The following is a 25523-nucleotide window of genomic DNA, read 5'->3' on the forward strand; positions in this document are numbered from 1 at the left end:
AGATGCTATCATAGACATGATGTACGATATAGCGGAAGGGGGCCATGAGATATTCAGAATATGAGATGTTGTCCAAAGTGGGGAAGGAGGTCACGCAGTTGAGAACAGAGTGGAAAACGGAAGTTGGAGCCCCGATGGAGGACGGGATGTGCGAAAGGGCGCAGGTTTATCATAAGAAAGTATCTAGAAATGCGAGACTGAAACAGATACAACTGTATATTACAAACAGGGCATATATGACGCCCCGCAGGATATCGAGGTTTGTGAATGCGGGGCGGCAGGCATGCCCTAAGTGCGATGAGGAAAACGTGGGCATGGTGCATATGTTCTGGTCATACCCGGTCATTGAACGCTTCTGGAGCGAAGTAAAAGAGAAACTTGAAAAAAAGGGTGTCCAACTGGTAGTGGACACGGTGTGGGCCTGTCTGCTGGGGGGGTTCCCAAGATCACAAAAGCTTAAGCATGTGGGCAAATTGAAAGATCTGGCTTATGTGCTTGCTAAAAGAAGAATTGCCATGGGGTGGAAGACTTGCCATAAACCAAGAGTGGAGGTGTGGTGGAGAGACTTGCAGAAATGGGCGGAGGCAGAAACCATGGTATGGCAAGAAAAGGGCAATGCAAGGGGGGAGGAGGAGACCGAGTCCCTGATGGCCTGGAAATCACTGATAGCCGAACTGTTTGGGTCAATATTAGACCTGGCAGAACCTGTAGTAGGGGAGACTGTACCACAGGATGCAGAAACAGAATGTGCAAAGTTATAGACTCGTAAAGGGGGGTGGGATAAGGGAAGCAGGGGTTAGTAATGAAAAAGTATGATGAAGCTAATGATATATGCATTGCCTGTTTGGTTTGTATTGTTTGTTGAATTAATTAAAAGTTTTTTAAAAAAAAATAAACCATGTCTAACAGGCACCAAATGCAGCACTCGCCGTCATTATTTCAAAATTCCTTTTGAAAAATGCTGGGTGCCATTGGGCTCTGTTTAGCGAAAGTTTACAATACACAATCCAATGCCGCCAACAGCTGTCAAGGGTGGCTGTGTTAAATCATCGTACAGGGCGAAATTGGCAACCATAACAATAACAAGAATAAATCACGAGACAAGGGCGTGATGCGCAGCCAGCGCTGCGAGATTGAGGGGAGCTGCCGTCAGCACAGCCCTCCTTGAAAAAGTATTAAGGCCCAGCTGGTGCTTCGGTCGTTATCGCCAAGCGTGGCAATTTGCCATACCAACACCATACACTGCACCCAAACTCCCCTTTTTCCTTTCTCTTTCACAGTACCAATTATTTGAGCATTTGGTGGCGCTAGTGCCACCAAATAGGCCATAACCAATAACCAATCAATTTAAAAACAATGTATCCTACTTGGATGTATGCTCCTACAACAGCAGGCGCCCAGAATAAGTCACAATTAAATTCTCACATTACATACCATCAGGTACACTGGGATCCAGTAGTGATGCCCTAGTCACACTGCACAAATCAGGTGGCTGGAAACTTGGGAACTGTCAGTGTTCTGTCAGCATTTCACCAGCCACCTAAGACCCTTCCCTGGGTGCCGCCATCTTGATTTCATCTTTTGCCCCCTACCCCTCCTACTGCCCCACCCCCAGGTCCCCAAGATATCCTGCACCCCCTCCCTTCAGCTGGCCGGTGCTTTCAGCTCCAGTTGCTGCACTCCACCCAGTCCTTGGCACCTGCCAAAGAAATAGAAAAGGGACCTATTCCCTTTTCTATTACTTATGGGGCGTTTGTATTTTGTTCACGGGAGATTGGGCACACAGGTAGTGCATCTCCAAGAAAAACAATAAAACAAAACTATTTCATAGTTGCCAACATAACCCATTCCAATCTGTAGGTGCTTATCCAGTCCTGTGTTTTCTTTGCATTCTGGGACTTATAGTCCCAGTATTATAATGGGGCTAAGTGGAACTAGAAGTCCCAGAATGCAAATCAAAAACCAGGACCGGATAAGCACCTACAGACTGGAATGGATCATGTTGGCAACTATGCTATTTGTACCCGAGACAGAGCCCTGTGGTGTGAATAGCTATCCCCCCCTTGCCCAGGGGCATACAGGGCTGATAATGGCCCTGACCTGTTGTGGGGGTCCTGGCTTCGCTCAGTCCTGCCTAGGATCGAGCTGGCTGGCTGTTACTGGCACTGTACATTTCCCTCCCCCGACACAGGGGGTGATAGCTATAGTAATGCTAACAAACCCCAAACAAAAATCTAATGGATGTTCCTTGTTCTTAGTCCTTGAAACCAAGCTCCCGAACTCACTACACAAATAGCTCCATAGAAACCACCAAACATTCAGATCACAGCTAAAAACCTGGCTTTTCAACTAACATCACAAGACCAGCCCCAGAATCCCATCCAACTATACACCTACTCCCCTCAACAGGCTGACTTGGGTCGGAATCCACACGACCAAAACGGACTTAAGAACATTATCACGGCAAAAATTCCCCAAAACATCTATTCACTTCATCAGTAGCTGCATACTACCTTACTTCCACCGGAGGGCGCCCAACATGCATTCCTCTTCCCCCCACTACTCGTACCACCCCCATTTGTCTGCCCCACTCGATTATCAACTTTCCTCTAAATCTCACACAAACCACATTACATGCCACCTCCCCCACAGCAGCCAACACAGGACTAACCAAGCTTGACTAAAGCGCCCTTCTTTAGCCATATTACACTCAGTAGGTAACCTCACCCAAAACAGGTTTAGCTGCTCTGATCTTGTGCTCTCCCTTTGGGATAACATACTCCCAAGGATTTCAGCCAAGCTCATAGAAGCATATTGTCACAATGGACCGGAGAACTTTCGACCAACCCCCATGAACACTGGTTTTGCATCTGCCTCTTCTGCTATTCCACTAACAACACCTCACTTTTTTCTTACAAGCCGTGCACAGCAAGGCCAACAACACTTTACTTACTTACCTAAAAGTATTGTAAGCTTGGGAAGTAGTCCAGTTTGCACCATCTTATTTCGTAGCCCTGTATCAAAGGAGAGGTTTAAAAGAAGCCGCAGAGTGATATTCAGCAGGTCTTCATGTTCACACGGTACCATTTTAGACAACTTGTCAATGATATCCATTTCAGCCTGAAAAATAAAGGCAAGCATCAATCCAATGTAAATGTCCTTTATCACCAAGAAAAAGGTAATGTTCGATTTAGGCCAAATGTCTACGTTCATTTTCAGACATGGTTGCTCGCTGCTTATTAAGACACAGCTTATTTTGTTAAATAAAACAATGAATTAGTAAAAGTGTAACTAAATTCGTTCTTGGGACATGTAGCACTTTGTTATCCAGTTTCAGTTTTTTAATAAAAAAATAAATAATACAAAACACAATGGTTCTGCTTTATGCAAGATAGAAAAGATCTGCAATATCAGTAATAGGCAGCATGAGACAGCCAATTCTTTTATGGCGGGTGTGTTGGTTTGTGCTCCCGAGCGTTCCAGGTGCATTTTGTTAAGATGGATTTTCAGACCCAGCCATGAGGGCGTCTAGCGAGAGGCTGCCCTAATTTTAGTGAACATGGAAAAGACACTTGGGTCTATCCAAATTCAATCAAGGTAGCATAGCTGAGCATTAAGGCTTGGACTTCAGGAGATATTGGGGTAGTGTAGTGGTACAATGACACACAAAATGCACTCAAATTAAATTAGAGAGCATAATAATATGTATTTGGCCTGAACACACAAAGTAATGAAAACCACAGGTAAGGAACAAGTTACTTACCTGTAACTGTTGTTCCCCAAATGGGTTTGGCATGGATTCACATGCTCATGAATATTCCCAGTCGTCAGGCCGGGAATCCTCGGTAAAGAAAAAAACAGTTTCACTTTTGTTTATAAACTGTCTTTCTCCTATAAACCAATCACAGAGCTCTGGGTCATACTGCCAATGACTGCCCTCTCCCTAAGCCCTTCGTCTGGCAGACATCTTCAGATTTGGTAGCACATAAAGTGGCAGTATGACCAAGAAGTGCCGCAGAGGGGCAGGAGGGAGGGTTTGCAGGTGAATCCATGCCAGATCCATGCTGGAGAACAACAGTTACAGGTAAGTAACTTGTTCCTTCTCCAGCATGGGGTCTGGCAAGGATTCACATGCTCATGAATATAGAATACATGGGAGTACATACATACTCAACCACGGGAGGTGGCAAGGCTCAACAGAAGCAATTACTCCTACATCCTCACCAGGCTCACCTTCAAGCGAACAGGTTGCGTAGCACTGCTTGGCCGACTCTGGACTCCTCTCTGGAATCTCTGTCGACGCAGTCGAATTTTGTGAAGGTGGTCATAGACCTCCACGTAGCAGCCCTGCAGATGTCCAGCAGGGGCACACCAGACAGGAACGCTGTAGTTGCAGCGATCGCTCTGGTGGAATGGGCTCTCGGACGGCCAGGCAGCAGTCGGATTGCCAACCAGTGACAATGATTGATGCAGCCGGCAAGCCACCTGGAAATGGAAGCCTTGGACAAGGCCTTCCCATGGATCACAGGACCAAAGTTCACAAAAAGCTGAGAAGTTTTCCGGAAATTCTTCGTGCGGACCACATAAAACTTCAGTGCTCGAGCCACAACCAGCGAGTGCAAAGTCCTTTCAGCCAGCGGCAGAGGCGTCAGAAAAAACACAGGTAAAACCAAGCGTTTGTTGAGATGAAATTCCGATGGAACCTTGGGAATGAAGGAGGGGTGTTTCTGCAGCACCACCCTCATTTCGTGGAAAGTCAAGTAAGGTTGCTTGCAGGACAGGCCCTGGATCTCACCTACCCTCCTGGCAGAGGTGATGGCCACGAGAAAAGCTGTCTTCCAAGAGAGAAACCCGAGCGGAGCTAGATGCATCGACTCGAATGGGGCCCTCCCATGAGCCTAGTCAGCACACTGTTGAATTCCCACGCTGGGGAAGGCGCCTTCACCGGCAGGAACGAATGGAACAGTCCTTGGATGAACTCCTTCACTTGACCGTGCGACCAAAGAGAAGACCGTCCCAGAGACCTGGTGTAGCGGGAGATAGCCGCCAGATGCACCTTGATGGAGGCCTGCACCAGTCCCGACTTAGCCAATGACAAAAAGTACGGAAGGACTTGGGGGGTGGGAGGGTGACCCTCAGAGGGCGAAACGCTTCCATTTGTGTCTGTAACACTTCAGAGTCGACGACGCCCTGGCCTTGTCGAGGATCACCCTGCAGTCCGCAGGCAGCTCGTAACCCCCGAACTCTAATGCTGCAGGATCCAGGCCTTCAGTTTCATCGATCCTGGGTCGTGGTGCAGGAATGCACCTCCTTCCCTGGCGAGAAGATCTGCGACCACTGGTAGCTTGACTAGAGGGGACGCTGACATGATGACAAGGTCCAGGTACCAGATTTGCCTTGGCCATGCTGGAGCAAGGAGGATCATCCTGCACCGGCGCTGTCTGTGTTGACTGATGACTCGTAGTAACAGCGGCTATGGAAGGAACGCGTACAGGAACAGGCCTTCCCAAGGACAGGAGAATGCGTCCCCCATGCTCCCCTGCTGGGGAAACCTACTGGCGAACCTCCGGCACTTGGTGTTCGTCGCCGTCAAAAACAGATCAATCTGGGTACTGCCCCACTTGAGGAAGAGATTGTCCACTTGATCCTGCCGAAGCTCCCACTCGTGGCAAGAGTGCAGCTCCCTGCTGATAGAGTCAGCGACTGTGTTTTTGATTCCTGCCAGGTGGAAAGGAATGAGGACAATCCCCTGGGCGACGGCCCAGTGCCACAACTCCTGCGCCTCGCTGGAGAGTGTCGGGGATCTGGTGCCCCCCTGCTTCCGGATGTAAAACATTGTCATGTTATTGTCCGTGAAGACCCTCACCACTTGCCCTTGAGGGATGGGAGAAAAGACTTGGGGCCCAAAACACAGCCTGTGGTTCCAGTACGTTGATGTGTAGCGCCTTCTCCACCGGCATCCACAGGCCTCTGGCATGGAGACGTCCTGCGTGCGCCCCTCACCCTTCCAGGGAAGCGTCTGTTGTGACCGTCTCCTGATATGGAGGGTTCTGGAAATCCGTGCCCCCTGAGATGTTGGAGCGCACATCCCACCACCTTATCGCTCAACGGAATTCCTCGTCAAGCACAATCCTGTCTTTGAAGCTTCCGGACACCTGGATCCAACAGGCATCCAGGAACTCTTGGAGCGGTCGCATCCACAACCTGCAGACCTGGACCAGGTAGATGCATGACAACATCATGCCGATCAGCGACTTGATGGTCCTTACCATGGTGATCTTTAGTGCTAACAGCTGCTGCACTTTGCCCAAAATGGCCGCTATCCTCTCCTCTGAAGGAGCCGCCAGACAGGACACTGTGTTGAGCCTGGACCCCAGGAACAGCGCGTTCTGCGATCGAGTCAAGCAGGATTTTGCATAATTCACTGAGAACCCCAGATCCACCAGCAGCCATACGGTCCTCTCTGTGTGATTGACAGCAATGTCCTTAGACTTGGTCTGGATGAGCCAGTCATCGAGGTAAAGGTACACATGAATTCCCTGTAGTCACAGATGGGTCACCACCAGAGCCAGGCACTTCGTAAAGACTCTGGGTGCGGACCAGTCCGAAGGAGGATTGAACTGATAGTGCTTTCCTTGTATGACAAAGCACAGGAACTTAAAATGTTTTATGTGAATGGGGACATGGATGTATGCGTCCTCCAGATCCAATGACGACAGAAAGTCTACCTCCTCCAGTTGGCCTTAGCACGTGCTGCAACATGACCATCCTGAATTTCTGGGACCTGATGAACGTCTTGAGTTGTCGTAGATCAAGAATGCAGGGATGGGGTCCCGACGTCCTGGCCGGTTCATTCCTGCTTGGAGGCTGGCGCGCCACACTGGGAGCCTTGACGACTACTGCGGCCATCTCCAAAAATGTTGGAACAACCCCTCTAGGCTTCCTGGGTCGTGGAACCGGGAGGGTTGGCGGTAAGAGGACGATCCACTGCCGAAACTCTTCGAAGACTTCCCTGACTTCCCTCCTGAGGGATGAAAATGACGGACAGTGCTGTTTCACCGTGCCCAGGGCACAGGCCATCTCTGTGTCGGCTTGAAGAGATTCATCGACTGCCTTGCCGAAAAGATTGTCTCCGTCGAACGGCATGTCAGGGGACCCTCGTCTGGACCTCTTGTCTGAGGTTGGTGGCCTTCAGCCAGCCACGACAAGGGAGGCAATCCCTGTTTCCCATCTGGCGGAACCCCATGTCGGCAATGTCCAGGGCCACGGTGATGGCGTGGTCCAACGCCACCTCGCCCTCCTGTAGGATCTCCATTGCCTCTACCCGATTGTCCTCGGGTGGAAATCCAGAATCAGAGCCATCTTGTACCATAGCTTTCGGTCATACCTGGCCAAGATCGCCAAGGCATTGGACGTGTGGATGGACCAATGCAGGAGGATCACCTGGGTCAGGGGTCTTCGGGGAGTGGGGGTGAGGCGACCGATGGTGAGACTGGGTATTCCCTCCTTTCCCATACCAGTGACCCATCCTATTTCATAGGATTCTCTGATGTCCCAACTCCCCCCCCACCCTTTCTACACAAACACTGGGCTGAGGAAGAGGGCGACAGAGTAAAGACGCTAACTATTACATATTGCATTGGACATGTCCCACTAATCGCGTCAGACAAAGTCAGGCACTTCATTAAGTGCATAAACCTGATACCAATTAGCTCTCCTCACACGGATAAAAGGCAGAACAGAGAGACGCACTCTGAGCAAGGTGGAACACGAGTAGGAACAGAACTTCCGGAGCAAAGGCGAACTACTGGAGCAGAGTGTTAAGGAGAATTCTCAGAAATGTGCTAATTCCCTCCACCTTAGAGACCCCTCCCCCCCATCAACTTTGCTGGATTTTGAGGATTTGATTTTTTTAACCCAGAGAGAGCGAGACCCTTTTTCCCACTCTCTCATGTATTTAAAACATATTTTTATTGTTTTCACATACAAAGTGCATTTTAGCTGAGTAACATCCTTCAAGTCCCCTTCCACCTCCCTCACCCCTCCTGGAAGAACTGGTCAATGTTGCATTAGTTCTCGGGAAAGTCTATGAGCTGTATATGTCTGTTATCTTGATATTGTGCGGGCACCATTGTTCCATATAGTCCGATTGTAGGTATTCCAAACCCCCCCCCCATTCCTTCGTGAAGGATTCGTTCAAGCCCTGTAAGAAATGTGTAATCTTTCCCATGGTCATTTGTGACCAGACCTTCTGCAGCCATGCATATAGTAGAGGTGGGTCTTGCTTTTTCCGTTTTGGGAGATTGTCGCCCATGCCACAATGATCAGGCCCATAAAACTCCTCCATTGTGCCCTATTAAGGTTCTTGGCCTGTTGATCTTTCATTCTGCAGAGCCACACTTTCTCCCCCGGCTGTTCCACCTCTGGGAACATCTTTTTCATCTCCGCCTTCACTTCAGACCAGAATCCTTTGACCCCTTGGCAGTCCCACCATATGTGCCTCCAAGTACCTGCCTCTGAGCATCCCCTCCAGCAGCGGTCAGAAGAATCCGGATACATAGTGGTAAGCATTTCTGGTGTGTAGTGCCATTGGGTAACTATTTTTAGCCACATTTCCCTGGTTTGCACTGCCTGGGTCAGTTTTGGTATGCTAGCCCACAGCTCCACCCACTGTTTTGGAATCTCTTCCCCAAGCGTTCTCTCCCATCTTTTCATGTATGCCCATTTAATTTCTTCATCCTGTGTGTTGATAAAGTTATAGAGAGAAGAAACTAACTTCTTGGCTCCGGAGTTGGTTAGTAGGTACCTTTCAAATGGAGTTAAATCCCTTGTAGCTGCTTGGATGACCTCTGGTGTCGTCAGCCAATGTCTGAGCTGTTCATATTTGTACCTGTCCGCCTCTTTCAGGTTCAACATGTTTTTACATTCTTTGAATGATTTTATTTCTTTGTCTTGGAACATTTCCCCAATTTATTTGCACCCTGCAGCTTCCCATTTCTCAAAGACACTGCGGTCTAGTCCCGGCGGGAATTGGGGGTTCCGAAAAATGGGCGTGAAAGGAGCTACCACTGTGGTCATGACGCCTTTCTGCGTTTGTTCGTACCAAGCTTCCAGTGTGGTTTTCATGACCTCGCTGATGCGAAGATTTGGGTGTCTATGTTGCTTAGGTTTCCATAACACGTCCTCCAACGGAGTTCTAGCGACCGCCCTATCTTGAGTTACCCAAATCGTTTGTTGATCTTCCCCCAGCCATTCCATCAGTACCCATAATTGCGCTGCTTGGTAATATTTTCTGAAGTGTGGAAGTGACATTCCCCCCGCTCTGGTAGGTGCCGCGAGGGTGGCTCTGCGACACTTGGGGGTTTCCTGTTCCAGATATAAGAAGAGCTTGCCCTTGACAGTGCCTTGAAGAATGATTTAGGGACTGTTATAGGGAGGGTGTGAAAGTAGTACAACAACTGGGGGAGAATGTTCATTTCCCCCGATTGAACTCTACCCCACCATGAGACCGTTAGCGGGCACCATCGTTCAAAATCCCATCTGGGCCAGGTGCTTTGTTGTTTGGGAGTCCTGCAATTGCCCTCTTCACCTCTTCTTCGTTAATCCGGGTTTCCAGTGCCAGTTTGTCTTCCTCGGATATTTTTGGAATGGGGAGGGATTGTAGGAACCTGTCTTGGTTGCCCTCTTCTGGGCACTCTGTAGTGTAAATTTTTTGGTAGAATGCCTTAAAGGCCTCCCCTATATCCTTGGTGCGCATTTGTGTTTCTCCTTGTGCATTTTCGATGTTTATGATGGTCATTGATTTTTGCTTTGCACAGTGTTGTCTTGCTAGGTCTCGGTCTGCCTTATTGGCTTTGATGTAGTATCTTTGCTTAAGGTAGAGGAGGGATTTCTCTGTCTTTTTATTGCGCAGCATTTCCAGTTGCCCATGCGCATGTCTCAAAGCTTTCTTGAGGCTTCTGGTGGGGTAAGTGATTAGTTCCTCTCGAATGTCCGTTACTTTCTTTTCGAGTTCTCTTTCCCAGCTGTGCTTCTGCTTGTCCTTGGAGGCTTTCAGTGCTATCATATGTCCCTGGATCATCGCTTTGAAAGCCTCCCATACTGTTCCCAACGGGACATCCCCCGTGTCGTTTTGGGCAAAATATTCTATAATTTTGTCCCTTATCGCTTCTTCCGTCACAGAGTCCGAGAGAGGATCCTGTGGTAACCTCCAATGCCAAAGACCTCCCCCTTTCCCTTTTCCCTGGGGTCTGTTGATCCAACCATAGCGGAGCATGATCAGACATTTCTATGGGGCCTATTTCCATTCCTTGAATTTTGCCCATCAGTCCCACCGACACCCAGAAGTAATCAATTCTAAACATTGTGTTGTGCACATGCGAATAATATGTCAAACCACTGTTTTGACCCTTCAGTTCCCTCCATGCATCGCATAGCGCCATCTGATCCATCATTTGCTTGAGATGCTTGGACGGAGCACCCTGACTATGGGGTCCCCCGCGCTCCTATCCAATCGTGGGTGCCAGGCCAAACTTAGATCTCCCCCCAATATTACCTCTCCTTTCGCAAACCCCTCGAGCTTCCCCCATCGTGTCCCACAGAAAGCAGTCTTGACCCGTATTAGCTGCCAGGGGGAGACGGCTACCGTCTAGCATAACGTTGGCGAACGCAAACCTCCCTTCCCTGTTTGCTTGTCTATGAGTGTTACGTCCACTCCCCCTTTGATTACTATCAGCACCCCAGTCCTTTTTTCCACAGCATTTGATTGTGCCCAGACCTTGTACCCTCTGAGAAATACCTTCTTTTTATCCTGGGCTCTTATGTGTGTTTCTTGGAGCAGCAGGATGTCCGCCTTCTCCCTCCTGAGTAGGGTCTCTACCCTTTTCCTCTTCACAGGAGAGTTCAGGCCCCTTACATATGATAAAATTCTTAGTTTCCCCATCTCATCTCGCCCAGATTGGTTGTCATAAGATCCCGAGGGCTGTGATCCCATCTTTCTTCCGGAGTCCATCCCCTGCCGCCCTCCCCCCAAACTCCCTAACTCCCCCCTAGCCCCCCAACTAATAACATTGAACCAACTGTGATCCCGAGGAGGGCTCTGGTACCTAAGGATGCTAGGGCGTTGCGCCTATCGCTCCCTGCCCTCGGTGAACTTGGGTTAAACTTTGCGGGGAGTCTTAAACCCTGCATCTTCCTCAGACCTTACTGTGTACCCGTTCCTGGTCCCCAGCCGGGCCGCTAGGTATTGCATTCTCCGAGTAGCCTTCAGTGCTCACCTCTCCAGCCTCCTCTAGTTAGAATCTGTCCCCGCAAATCATCTTGCCTGAGTTCCCACTCTACGCCACTGTTGTCTTCTTGGTGCTTCCCCTTCCATTTTGTTTCATCTTTTGTCGAACCTCTTCCCATCCTCTCGGCCTCTTATGCAGTTCCCCCCTTGCCTTGCCGCCCCTGCTTTCTGCCCCCTCTACCTACAGGTCCATTATGTGGAGCCCTTCTTCACAGGTTGTCACTCTTCTTTGTTTGCCTTCCCACTCGAACAGCAGTCCGAATGGAAACGTCTATTTGTACCTTATTTCCTCCACCACTAGCTCCTTTACCAATGGGGCCATCTCTCTCCTTTTTAGTAATGTCACTGAGGCCAGGTCCTGGTATAGCTGAACGTCTACTGCGTTCATCCTTATGTGGTCTACCTGCCTCGCACTCCTTAAGATTTGTTCTTTTTGCGGGTACGAGGAGAGGGCTACCAGCACATCTCTAAGTCTTTCCCCATGGGCACCAGTTCTTTTTGGGCCCACTCTGTGCACTCTGTCAATCCCAATGATATCCGCTTCTTGCGCCTCTATGATGTCTCTAAACACTTCCTGGACTGCACTTTTAAGATCCTTATCCAGAACCGACTTGGGCATATTCTTAATGCGGATATTAGATGTGCAGGATCGATTTTCTAAATTCTCACATTGGATCTCTAAGTTGTGGGTTTACTGCACCAGGTGTTCCTGTGTCTCGCTGTTTTCCCGTGCTTCATCTTCTGCGTTTTGAACTATTCGCTCGAGCGTATCTGTCCTTTCTTCCAGTTTGGCCACGTCTAACTTCAATTCTTGGACCACCTGCTTCATATCATTCCTCATTGTGGCAAATTGGTCCTGCACCGTTGACATAAACTTGTCCTGCAGCTCCACAAACCAAGCGTGCATGTCATCCCTAGACGGAGGAAGGTTGGATGAGTTGGAGGGGATGCCGTCCACTGTGGTGTCTTCCAGTGTAATTCCCCTGGTGTTTACCAGGGTATCAGACGACCACATTTCAAGCAAGTTCACGTCTTGTTTGGCATATTGATGGTATGCGCCCTCTTTCCCCTGGACATTGCCACCGTGTTGTGGTGGTCCCGCAATGTATTTGGGCGCCTTTGGGGGACGTCTCTGCAGTGCCCTTGCGCTATTTCCTTTGTTGTCCGCCTCCAGATGAGATGGGAGGGAACTATGGGGAGGCAGGCCTTGAAACCTTGATTTGCTGTGGAGGGGGTACAGTCTCTCCTACCCCTTAGGAGCACCGTCCCTCCATATCAGATCTGATGGCTGTGGTTCTGGGGGAGAAGTCCTTCACTTTTTGCTCCATCCACTCTTATCCTCCCCCCCCCTCTGCGTGTTGCCTTGGTGATGGAAATGAGGGGGGAGTCTCTTCCCCGGTATGGCTCGAGGCCTTATGTATTTACTTGGGGGAGGGAGGGTGGGGTGTCTACCACCAGGTACAGACACCCCTCTGTCTTCTTTGCGGGAGGGGAGGGGCAGCAGGGGTAGAGCCGCTCACCATTTGCGCCCACCGGCGCCTGTCACTGATGTGTCTCGGGTCCCGAGCGTGATGCTCGGCTTCCTCCACCCGCTGTGCTCCGCAGCTTCCCAGGCCCTGTCAGCTGGGCGCCGGAGCGACCGCAGATCTCCTCGCAGGTGCCGAACTGCATGCACCACGCTGCTGGGGTCCCTGCCTCTGCCTCCTCCTCTGCCCCCAGTCGCTTCTCTCTGCGGTGCGGTTCCAGCACTCTCCTTGGAGGGGCGCCCCTGTCCCGTTGCTGCAGCGCCTTCACCCGCGGTGCTCACGCAGCCCCCCAGGCCCTGTCAGCTGGATGCCGGGGCAGCCACGGGATCCCGGCGGCCCAGGTGGGACATGGGCCACTCCACATGGGCGCTGATCTGCGTGCACCACGCTGCTGGGCTCCTCGCCTCTGCCTCTGCCCCCTGTCACTTCACTCTGCTGCGCGGCTCCTCAGTGGGGGAGGGGTGTCCCTGTCTCGTCGCTGCAGCGTCACCTCAGTCCACTCCACAGGGGCGATTTCCCCTCTCCTCAGCGCCGGCGGCCCCTGCAGGTTATCGTCTGGGTATTTTAGGTTTTGTTTTCCGCTCGGATACACAGCTCAGTGAAGTGCTTTACTGCGGCCTGGCAGGAGCGAGACGCAGGAGCAAGACTCAGACACATCTCCCTGCGCCGGCGGCCATCTTGGAAACACTCATGTATTTTAATGTGATTTTGAACTCTTGTTTTGGTTGTGGACAATCTACAATCTCCATAAGCATCATCTTTTACATTGTGTCACACAGCACCTTCAGTCAAATGGCCCTGGTCTTCTATTTTCACCATTTCTTTGTGGAACGGTCCTTCTTGAGATCTACTCTGTGCGCCAAACCAGATTTGGTCCCTTTGTTCGCTTTGCCTTTGGCAGGATTCACGAGTGAAGCCCGCCTCTGGCTCCAGGGTGTCTGGGGTGGGCAGGAAGTGAGGGAGGTGCCAGAAACTCCCTGTGCTTAGTCTCCTAGGAGACCCAAATGTACTCTGTGATGATTGGCTAGCTGACTGACTGACAGCTAGACTGGAATGAATGGGAGAGAACTGAATAAAAAGCGAGGCTTTTGGCTTGGAAGGCAGAGTCGACCGCTGGACGAAGGAACCGACGAGAAACTTGAAGAGGATGCCTGCTGCAACCCCTGGACCGTTGATTTGCCCGGTGAAGCCCTGCTGCTGTGCTGAAACTCCAAATTTGTATCCACAGAGAAGCCCTGCAAGGACGACTTCTCCCCTTGAGTTGGTGGGACCAATCAACTCCAAAGTAAGCCACCTGGACATTCTTTCGGAGCTGGTTGCATTTCCACAGAGTTGCTGCTGGAAACAGAATAGCCAGGGAGAGGAACAACAGATTGTGTGCGTTGCTGTTAAGTTGGCCAAGAGCTCCAGGAAGATCCTCCAGACTCCCAGGAAGCAGGATTGACCGAGCCTAAGCCCCCTCAGAGTGCTGGACCCCAGAAGCAAGGAAAGTCCATCTCGACAACCAGAAACCGCTGTGTTGCTATTTGTGGTAGTTGCGAGGAGCAGAAACACTGAAGTGGCACTTGTTGGAAAGATTGCCAGTTGCGAGCGGTGACCGTCCCATTGCAGTGCAGGTGTCCCCAGAAGTCCTCCCTCTTGTCCCCACGACTGAGGACCAGGAACAGCGAGATCTCCAGTACTGCAAAGTAACAGAAGTCATCTGCTGCACTTTTTCTTCAATACAAAAGTACTGTAAAGTTTGAGAGAACTTACCTCTCATTGTAGAGTTGCTTGCATCTTCTACTACTCACAAGTCTAACCAGCTTGTGGCCCTACATTTGATTCTTCTTTTCTTCAAAGACTTCTAAAACATTGTGCAAGGACATTTCTACTTACCTACCAGAAGTGCTTCAGCCCATATACGACTTTTGCCCACTGACTTTGGCCTAACCTGTTATACTGAATGACTCTGCTTAGGGGATCCAAAGGTATTTGCCTGCTTAAGAATATTTGTGGTCTCTTGTTTGTTCTAATCATCTTTTCCTTTAACCAAGTTCGAAGAGTATTCTAAATGTCAACAGAAAGATATTAATGTCCCCAGAACCCTAACTATTGAAGTCACCTGAGGGTGTACGCTGTGACTGTGGCCCATACCAAAAGGGTCTTTACTGATTTAGAAACTAAGAGTGTGTAGTTGTGAAGTGTATTTGTGTGTTGCTTTTATATTGCTCCCGTCTGAAGAAGGATCATTCTAACTGACGGATAAATGAATTAATCATTGTTTACTCAAGAAACCTTGCATGTAAGTGTTTAGTACAAGCCTATACCAAAGGTTGGGTTTCTATTGCCAGGAGGTCAGGGTTGTTGTAGTGCACCCAAAGGGTACTGCATACAATCTTGCCTAACAGAGCAACAGACCGAGAGGGACGAGAGAGAAGGGGGAAGGACCCCAGGAGTTTACTGCAGGAGGTCGTTGCCTCCAACAGGCTGCGAAAGACAAGTGGAGATGGCCAAATCCTGAACAAGAAAGCTGCATTGTGTTTCAAGGACGCCAGCGACCCTCCGGAGTGAACGGCAGAGTTGGGGAGGTGAGCCCAAGCCTGTGGTACTAGCCTTGACTCGTGAATTGTAAAACTGTAAAAACAAGAAGGAACCGCACACAGCCGGTGAGTTGGCAAGTGACGTGAAAGACCAGTGTACGTTAAGAAAAGATTGAAGTTGCAACATTATAATCGCACAATTGAAGGCTGCATGCGTGTGGATGAGACATGAAGAAAGGCAGACCTGGGAATGAACTTTGAAGTAACAATAGCTGTGGAACCAGCGATACTGAGTAACTGAGTGGTCCGGCGAAAGGAAGTAGCCCACTCGTCTCTGTGAAAGGTGAAATATTTGTTGTGATAAAATTAAGAACTGTAAAAGCAAAGAGATTAAAATTAACCCAGGAATAAGGTGAACGTTGAACTTTGGTGACTTTAACATGGAAGGTCAGGAGGTTCTTGATCCATGTTTTGAACTGCCTCGGTGTTAAGTACCTGAGCCACAGTGAGTCATCCTGCCTACGGACATCGCCTTACTCCGTGCTGTCTAACGTGAGGAGGAGAGCTGACACAGCCACATTTATTCTTTATATTTTGAACACTGATTTTCTTTTCCATACATATTCTCCTTTACACACTTTGTACTAGAGGTTGGCCAGGCATTAGGTTTTCTTAGTATAGGCCATTTATTAGTTGATGGTCGAGACTACTCCCATCCTAGATATAGGGGAAAGTAGGAGTTTCTCCAACTCAATTGAAAACTTCAATCAAGGTTTTTCAAATTGTACCTTTTGTGACAGTGTCATACTTGTGATACCATACCTCCCTTACATATGGCAGAAGATATTCGGCCACAGAGAAACCTATGGAAGCATAGCAGCCAGACACGTCAAAGAAGGGTGTGCACCTTTCACGCCAGGGGCCTAGTCGATGAAGAATGGGCACTGACTAGTCAGATCGTACGAGGTACCGGGGTGGACTGGAGCAGGATTGCTCATCGTCAAGTATGGCAGAGGAGACGTCCTTGAGGCCTGGCTCAACACCCAACCACTGCCCCGGGAACGACCCCCGACTTATGCATAGGATTAGGCACACATTGGTTATTCTGGCCCCACAGCTTCCATAGCTGTGATGTCTTAACAAGTCTGAGGTCAGGTGTAAATCTGTTTCAAGAAAACAACATCATAGATTTGGGATCACAATTATCTATGAAGGAAAAACCATCCTTTCGTCGACAGTTTTTTCGATGGAATCATTGCCGAAAAATTCCACCGAAAAACTCATCGAAATATATATGGTCGGGGAGGGGGAGAGGAGGGGCGGTGGGTTAAAAAGGATGTGGGGGGACACTGTTGCGCAAAGGCTGAAAATGGCTGCCAGAAGATCTTTCTAGTGGATGGAAAACATCCAGACTTGTTCAATATAGATGTCGGAACCGCTGGGCTGCTAAGTGGGCCCGACAGGAAGAACTTTCTATGGTTGAAGCTCTGAGACGGATACCGTGGCAAGCAGAACGGTGAGGAGGTGGCCAATTCAGGGCAGAAAGCCGGTACCACCCGTGCAGTGCCCTGTAGCTTTAAGTTGAGCCCATCCGCAAGCCTGGAACAATTGTGTAATAAAATTGGTGCCCTAGTGTGTTGTGGTGCACCCCTGCATGGACGCCGCCATTGTACTGCGGCCAACTCACAACTGCATCCTATACGACTAATTTAGGCAAAACAAGGATTACAGACCATAGAACCAAGAGCCTGACAATTTACTGTTACATGAAGCTAGAGGAAATCACTGGGATAGAGAACTATCACAACATTGGGTGATAGACCAGTGGCATAGGCACAGTCATCAGCCGAGGAGCCCCTCAGAAGGCCAAACCGAGACTATAAATGTAGCACAAAGGCCCGACAAACAGCACTTCTGGTGGCAGAGATAACCCCGGGAGAAACCTTCCAGGAAGATGCTGGAAGGAGCCCTCTGCGCGCCCTCCCTAATGTGCGTGAGATACCACATTCCAAGCCAGTGGTGGGAAGCCCTTGGTACACCACAACATGAAGAAAGGCATGGGCAAAAAACATGATTATATTTGCTAAGGACACCCGAAAATCTCAGCAGGGAACCCCCACTGGGAGTGAACTGGAATCGGGGAAGCCTAGCGAAATGCACCCGATCTTGGAATGCATGCAGGAAGGGTTTTCGGCTATCCATACTAAGCTGGACGACATGAGTGGCACCATCAGCTCTATTAAAGCCCAGATGGAGAAATCGGACCTCTGCATTACGGAAACCAAAACCAGGATGGGGACTGTCGAGGACGAAATCGTGGTATTGAGATTGAATGTCACCTCACTCACCAAAATGATGACCTAGAATCCTGATCTCGGGGCAATAATCTGCGAATTATAGGTGTTCCAGAGGACAATCTAAACGGGTACATGGAAGACTGTGAAGCAAACCCTTCTGATGCTGGAGTCACCAAAGCTATTACCACAGTTGACAATCCACTGTTACCCTTGCACCCAAACCTAAGCCAGGTACGCCAGCCGCCCCATATTAGCACGTCTGCTTAACTACAGAGACAGACACTATACTGTGCACTGCAAGAGTTAAGGAAAACTAATGCTAGCGGACAGCAAAATCCATATCTCCCCAGATTTCTCAGTGGCGGTACAACAGGAGAGGAAAAACTTTATAGCTGTGAAGAGGTATGTTGAAGCCCGGGCTGTTACCTGCATACAGCCCCCCCCCCCATGCAAAGTTACAAGTTTTGTTGGGAGGAACGACATGGGAACTGCATTCCCCCGATTGGGGGATGGCAGTGCTTGGTGGGGGTTTAAAGTACACGTTTTGACAAGTTTAGTTAATTTACAATAGCACTAAAAAATCAAGTACTACACAGACTGGAAGGCACTTTGTCCGCCCCGATAGGAGTAGAGATAATATTTGTTGAATGGGGAAATGGGGTCGGATGAGATTAGCTGCTTAAATTGGAATGTGTGTGGTTTGGGGCACCCCGTTAAAATGGGGAAACTACAACTATATGTTGAAAGACATGAAGTCCAAGTATTACTCTTGAAAGAAATGCATGCGATGGGGAATGGTTGTGAAAGATTTGCCAAAAGTTGAGGTGTGCATAGGTTGTATACAACATATTCTCCACACAGCAGGGAGGTGTTAACATTACTCCACAAATCCTTACAATACATGCACAAAAAAGCAAACGTAGACCCTCTAGGGAGATACGTGCTAATATATGGGGAGTTATTTGGCAAAGAGGTGATGCTAATGAATGTATACGGCCCAAAAATAGACGACCCAGAGTTCTATGCTGAAATAGTGACCCTTACACCAATACCCCCTGGTGCCTGTCATTTGGGTTGAGGGGAGATGTTAATACTATACTGGATATAGATCTCGACAAGTCCTGGTGCAGGCCCAGGCAACTTACTAGGGCCGCCAGGGCCACACAGAGAGGTATGAATAAATTGAAGGTTGTGGATATTTGGAGAATGCGCAACCCTATTTCACATAGTTACTCATTTTATTCATCGGTACATGACTCACACTCCCGTATAGATATGCGGCTGCTATCAGACACCTTGGTGGGAACTGTGGGTGGGGCCGATATCTTACCTAGAACCTACTCTGATCACTCCCCGGTTATATTGACATTGTCACTGAGAGATACCTCTGGCCTATGACGGATGTGCAGATTTAAGCCTCTGGCGCTACTGAATTTGGCTTTTAGGACAGACCTGGAGAACCATGTTAAATTATACTTTGAGGAAAACACTGGTTCGGTGGAATCCTGTGCTGTTTTGTGGGAAGCGTTCAAAGCATATATCCGGGGTGGATCTCTTTGGCTACAGAACTGGGAATTTTAAAAGGTGATACGAGATTCCAGCTAGCGAGGCTGCTCTGCACTGACTGGAGCAAATATACGCTGCCTCGGCCCGCGACACTACGGGACATCAAGGTGGAGCTAGACAAGGAACAAGTTACTTACCTATAATTATTGTTCTCCAGCATGGGTCTGGCATGGATTTCCCCGTCATCGGGCTGGGCATCCTCAGTATAAGAAAAAACAGTTTCACTTTCACTTACAAACTGAATTTCTCCTCTAAACCAATCACTGAACTCTGGGTCATACTGCTCCCAGCCAATGACTGCCCTTTCCCTAAGCCCCTCCTCTGACAGCCATCTTCAGATTTGGTAGCACGTACAGCGGCAGTATTACCAAGAAGAGCCGCAGAGGGGCAGGTGGGAGGGTGCTTATGGAAATCCATGCCAGATCCATGCTGGAGAACAATAGTTACAGGTAAGTAACTTGTTCCTTCTCCAGCATGGGGTCTGGCATGGATTCACATGCTCATGAATACAACACTACACACCCACAGAAGATGGCAAGACTCAACAGAAGAAATTACTCTTACCTCTGGAACAGGCTCACCTTCAAGCAAACCGGTTGAGCAGCACTGCTTGGCCGACCCTGGACTCCTCTCTGGAATCCCTGTTGATGCAATAGAATCTTGTGAAGGTGTACGTGGACCTCCACGTAGCAGCCCTGCAGATGTCCAGCCGGGGCACACCAGACAGGAACGCTGTTGCAGCGATCGCTCTAGTGGAATGGGCTCCTGGAAGGCCGGGCAGAGGTTGGTTTGCCAACCGGAAACAGTGGAAGCCTTGGACAAGGCCTCCCCATGATTCACAAATAGTTGAGACGTCTTACGGAAACTATTTGTGCGTGTTACTTAGAACTTCAGAGCACACGCCACATCCAGCGAGTGCAAAGTCCTTTCCGACGGCAACAAAGGTTTTGAAGAAACACCGGCAACACCAAAGGCTCGTTGGGGTGGAATTATGATGGAACCTTTGACTTGAAGGAGAGGTGCGTCTGCAGCACCACCCATGTGTCGTAAAAATTAAGATCAGGCTGTCTGCAGGATAAGGCCTGGATCTCACCCACCCTCCTGGCGGAGGTGATGGACACGTGGAATGCTGTCTTCCATGAGAGGAACTGGAGAGGGGTCTGGTGCATAGGCTTGAAGGGGCCCCCCATGAGCCTAGTCAGCACCACGTTGAGTTCCCATGCCGGGGCAGGAGCCTTCACGGGCGGGAAATATCGAAACAGTCTTTGAGGAGCTCCTTGATTAGACGGTGTGACCAAAGAGAAGATCATCCTGGAGACCTGGTGCAGCGCGAGATAGCCGCTAGATGCACCTTGATAGAGGCATGCGCCAGCCATACCTTGGTCAAGGACAACAAGTATGGAAGAATCTGAGGGGCCATAACCCTCAGAGGGTTGATCTTCTGCAACCGGCACCACATAGCGAAACCCTTCCACTTGTGCCCGTAGCACTTAAGAGTCAATGTCGCTCTGGCCTTGGCAAGGACCTCCCTGCCGGCAACTAGTATCCTCCGAACTCTAGGGCTGCAGGAACCAAGACCTCAGGTTCAGCGATTCTGAGTCATGGTGCAGGATTGCACTTCCTTCCCTGGTGAGCAGATCTGCGACCACCAGCAGTTTGACCGGAGGAGACGCTGACAGGCTGAGAAGGTCTGGGTACCAAATCTGCCTTGGCCACGCCGGGGCAACGAGTATCATCCTACATCGGCACTGTTTGAGTTGATTGATGATTCGCAGCAGAAGCAGCAGGGGGGAACGTGTACAGGAACAGGCCTTTCCACAGGAAGGAGAATGTGTCCCCCATGCTCCTCGACTGATGGAACCTGCTGGCGTAGTCCTGGCATTTGGAGTTCTGCGCCACTTGAGGAAGATGCGTTCCACCTGATCCTGCTGAAGTTTCCACTGGTGGCAGGAGCGCAGCTCCCTGCTGAGGGAGTTCACGATGTTCTTGACTCCTGCCAGGTGTTCTTCACTCGGGCCAGGTGAAAGGGGATGAGTAACATCTGTTGGTTGACGGCCCAGTGCCACAAGTCCTGCGCCTTTCTGGAGAGCACTGGGGATCGGGAGATCCTTCTCTTCTGGCAGCCACAGGCCCATGGTGTGTAGACGTCTGCTGTGGGCACCCCTGCCCTCCAGGGAAGCATCTCTGGTGACCGTCTCGTGGTATGGGTGTTCTGAAACCCTGTGCCCCGGGCGACGGAGTTGACGTCCCACCACCTTTTCGCTTGACGGAATTCCTTGTCGAGGGGGATCTTGTTTGCAAAGTTTCCAGACACCTGTATCCAGCGAGCTTCCAGGAACTCCTGAAGAGGTTGCATCTGTAGACTGCAGAGCCGGATAAGGTAGATGCACAAAGACATCATGCTGAGTAGCGACTTGATGGTCCGCACTGTGACAGTCTTCAGCAACTACAGCCATTGTACCTTCCCCAGAATGGCCGGTACCCTCTCCTCCGAGGGAAATGCCAGGCAGGAGACCGCGTTGAGCCTGGCTCCCAGGGACAGTGCATTCTGTGATGGAATCAGGCAGGACTTTGGATGATTCACGGAGAATCCCAGATCCGTCAGCAGCTGGACGGTCCTTTCTGTGAGCCCGACGGCCACTTCCCTTGACTTGGCCCAGATCAGCCAGTCGTCGAGGTACCGGTACACCCTGTAGACGTAGATGGGCCGCCACTGGTGCCAGGCACTTCGTAAACACTGTGGGCGCCGACTTCAGGCCGAAGGAGAGGGCCTTGAATTGCTAGTGTCTTCCTTGCACCACGAAGTGCAGGAGCATCCAATGCTGCCTGTGGATTGGGACGTGTAAGTATGCATCCTCCAGATCCAGAGACGCCAAGAAGTCACCTTCCTCCATTGGCCGAGTACGTGCTGCAACATGACCATCCTGAATTTTTAGGACTTGAGGTATTTGTGGAGACGCCGGAGAATGGGCCTCCAGCCCCAGTCTTTTTCTTTACTAAGAAGTATCTGGAGTAGAGCTCGGAGCCCCGGAGTCATCTTGGAACCATCTCTATGCCCACTTCCGTAGCATGGCCCGAACCTCCTCCAGGAGCTGAGGGATGTGCTGTTCGTGCCAGGCCACCGGAGGGATCCAACAATATTTTTTCTGAAACTCCAGGGTATGTCCATGGGCGAGAGCATCCAGCACCCATCTGCAGGTGAAGATTTTTCTTCCACTTGATGATAAAACTCACCAGCCGGCTGCCCACCTGGGTGCATGAGTGGGGGCCTAATGTCTTGGGCGGATCAGTCCAGCTTTGGGAGCTGCAACAGCACTGGCCACCTCCACTGAAAGCCTTGGAATGGCCTCTGTAGGCCTCCTGGGTCGTGGACCTGGAGGGTTGGCGGTACGATGAGGAATCTCCAATGAAACCCTTTGACTAGCTGATGGACTTTCCACCAGAGGCGCGAAAGGAAGGGCAGTGTTGCTGAAGATTGCCCAGGGCATGAGCTGTCTCTGTGTCAGTCTTGATGGCCTGAAAAGACTCATTGACGGTCTCCCTGAAGAGGTTGCCCCCATCAAAGGGAATATCCAGTACTCTCACCTGGACCTCATGGCGGAAGTTTGTGGCCTTCAGCCAGCATCGATGCCGGAGACAGACACCATTCCCCATCTGTCTGAAACCTGTGGCCGTGATGTCCAGGGCCACCATAATGGCATGGTCTGACACCACCTCCCCTTCCTGGAGGAAAGCGATTGCCTCTACCCATTTGTTGTCGGGCAGGATGTCCCGAATCGGGGCCAGTTTGTACCAGAGTTCTCCGTCATACCTGGCCACAACTGCCAGAGTGTTGGCCGCTTTGAATGTCGACGCTGCAGAGTATATGATCCTTCTTCCCATAGCAGCTTTCCCTCGCTGTCCAAAGGGACAGAGGAGGAAGACGAGGGGTTAGATCTTTTCCTCGCGGCCGCTGACCCCACAGAGTCCGGTGACGGTTGCAACCATAGGCATCTGAATGGGGACTCCGGCACACATTATTCTTTCTCCAGCCTATCCCGATTGGCTGGGGCTGCGGCCGGGTTCTTCATCTGGGCCAGGAACGTCTCCCAAATGCTGTCCAGGAGGGGTACAGTCATGATGGCCTTCCTCTTTGTTTTTGGTCTCTTCGGTGTCAGCTGGAAGAGTTTGGACGCTCTGGCGATCATGGCATGAAACAAAACCACCTCGTCCGGAGGGGACGACCTCAGCGAGCCACCCGCCGTAACGATGTTGTCCGTTGTCACTATGTCCGTTCCCGTGTCCTGGTCCCTCTGAGGCATTTTTGCCAGCGGTTGATCTGGGGCCACCTCCTCTGAATTTCCAACACCAACCTGTGCAGGGTCGAGAGTATGTCCAGCAATACATCTTTTGGACTCGGGTCGGCAGGCTTACTAGGCCGTGTACCGCTGGCATTTCCGTCATCGTCTCCCACGTCCTCATGGATCGTCTATATGGACTCCTGGTCTTCCTCGTCTGATGGTGAAACATCAGTTCCCTGGAGTGCGACTCGACCTAATGATTCCTCGCACCCCCCCCCTTTTTTTACATCCTGAGGGGTCGGCTTTGGGTTTAACTCTGGCACCCTCTTATCTGTGTCCTCTCCACGGGCCCTGTGGAGGCCTCCAATCTCAGGGGTTGGGACACTCTGGGCGCAGCCGGGGTTACCTTGACCGGGTCAGCCTCTTTGGCCTTCGAGAGGGCGGCCACTACCGACTTGATCGTCGCCGACGATTTCTCATGCGCCACCTGGGCAAGTCAATCACCTTTTCTTGCACCTTAGGCTTCTCCGGCCTCTCCCGCAGCTTAGCTGGGTTGACAGATTCCTCTTTGAGGAGGAGCTGGATCGATGGCTGGAGATGGCTGGAGATGGAGGCAGATGGTGAGGTTGAACGTGCCCAACCCATTGCGGTACTCGCTTGTGCAGCGACCCCAATGGAGACAGACTCACATGCTTTGCCTGGTGGAGCGCCCTCAAAGGACTTAGAAGCCCGCTCCTCTGACCGGCCGGTCGTTTTGGAGGCATGCCCCTGCTTGGGACAAAGGGCAGAGGCCTTGGTGCTGAGCCACACCACCAGTCTACTGTGAAAATCTTTCATGGTTCATTTGCTGAACCCGAGGCGGATCTCGCAATGTCCTTCTCAGTGGTCCGAGTGGAGACAGTAGAGGCACTGAAGGGGTTTGTCCTCTACAAACACATTCCGCAGTCCGCAGCTGGACCAGAGCTTGAAAAGGGAACTTCCCTCTTTCTTCTCTGTCGACATGGTGCAGAGTAGGCCCGATGGCCTTCTGGAACTTTTGAGGAGACGAAGCTTGCCCTTGAGGGGTGCAAAATTAACAAACGGATACCTGCTTGTCGGCCGATGCAGAGAAAGAGCGCAGAGGCTGTTTGATAAAAATAGAACTTTTCCCGAAAAAGCACGAAAACCATAGAATAGCTCACGGAGCAATACTCAAGGACTCTCAACACTTGAACGTGCAGTAAATATCTGAAGATGGCTGCCAGAGGGGTTTAGGGTGAAGGCAGTCATTGGCTGGGGTAGTATGACCCAGAATTCAGTGATTGGTTTAGAGCAGAAATACAGTTTGTAAGTGAAAGTGAAACAGTTTTTTCTTTTACCCAGGATTCCCGGCCTGACGACAGGGCCTATTCATGAGCATGGGAATCCATGCCACACCCCATGCTGGAGAACTTTAGAGAACAGGCGGATAGGGAACGGAAATTATATGAGAACCCAAGGGCAGCACGGAGGCATGGGGAGGGGAGGGATCATCCGGGTATGCTCCTGGCCAGGGTAGTACAACATGCAGGGGATAGTCAGCACATTTCATACATACAGTGGGATGCTGGAGAGGTGGTCTATACTACGCCCTGTAAGAAACCTGAAGGTGTCTCACCCGCTAGTCCCTGGGTATCTGTCATCCAGTTGGCCAGGACACGGAGATCACTTTTGGTCCAGTTCGTAAGGGTGGTCTAGTGCGGGAGGATCACCTGGATGAGGGGTGCTCGGGGAGTGGAAGTGGGACACCAGAGGGTGAGACGCTGTATCCCATTCCCAATAACACCCTTTCCCCATCCTATCAGGTAGGATACCTAGGAATTCAAACCCCCACCTCCTTTTCCGACACAAACTTCCTCACGGACAGTTCACTGTGAGCGACAATGGACTAACACCACAGCCGTATACATGACATGTCCCAACACCTAAGCCAAAACTAAGTTTCTGTCTGTGTCAGGATGGGGCCAAAAATCAAACTGTCCTTGTGTCCAAAAGTTCCATTCTGACCCTCACACTAAATTATAAAG

The 25523-nt window shown here is 50.5% G+C and overlaps 1 protein-coding gene across 2 annotated transcripts in view; it reads right to left on the reverse strand.

Moving 5' to 3' along the window:
• Positions 1–25523, reverse strand: part of KIFAP3 (kinesin associated protein 3) — a 1278226-nt gene that overhangs the window by 1000212 nt on the left and 252491 nt on the right. For both annotated transcript variants that reach the window (XM_069641307.1, XM_069641308.1), the window contains one exon: positions 2958–3120. In XM_069641307.1, the coding sequence (XP_069497408.1) occupies positions 2958–3120 (163 nt within the window). The remainder of the gene's footprint in view (positions 1–2957; positions 3121–25523) is intronic.

Source organism: Ambystoma mexicanum, chromosome 1q (assembly GCF_040938575.1).
Source record: "Ambystoma mexicanum isolate Mex_15411 chromosome 1q, UKY_AmexF1_1, whole genome shotgun sequence".
Classification (NCBI taxonomy): domain Eukaryota; kingdom Metazoa; phylum Chordata; class Amphibia; order Caudata; family Ambystomatidae; genus Ambystoma; species Ambystoma mexicanum.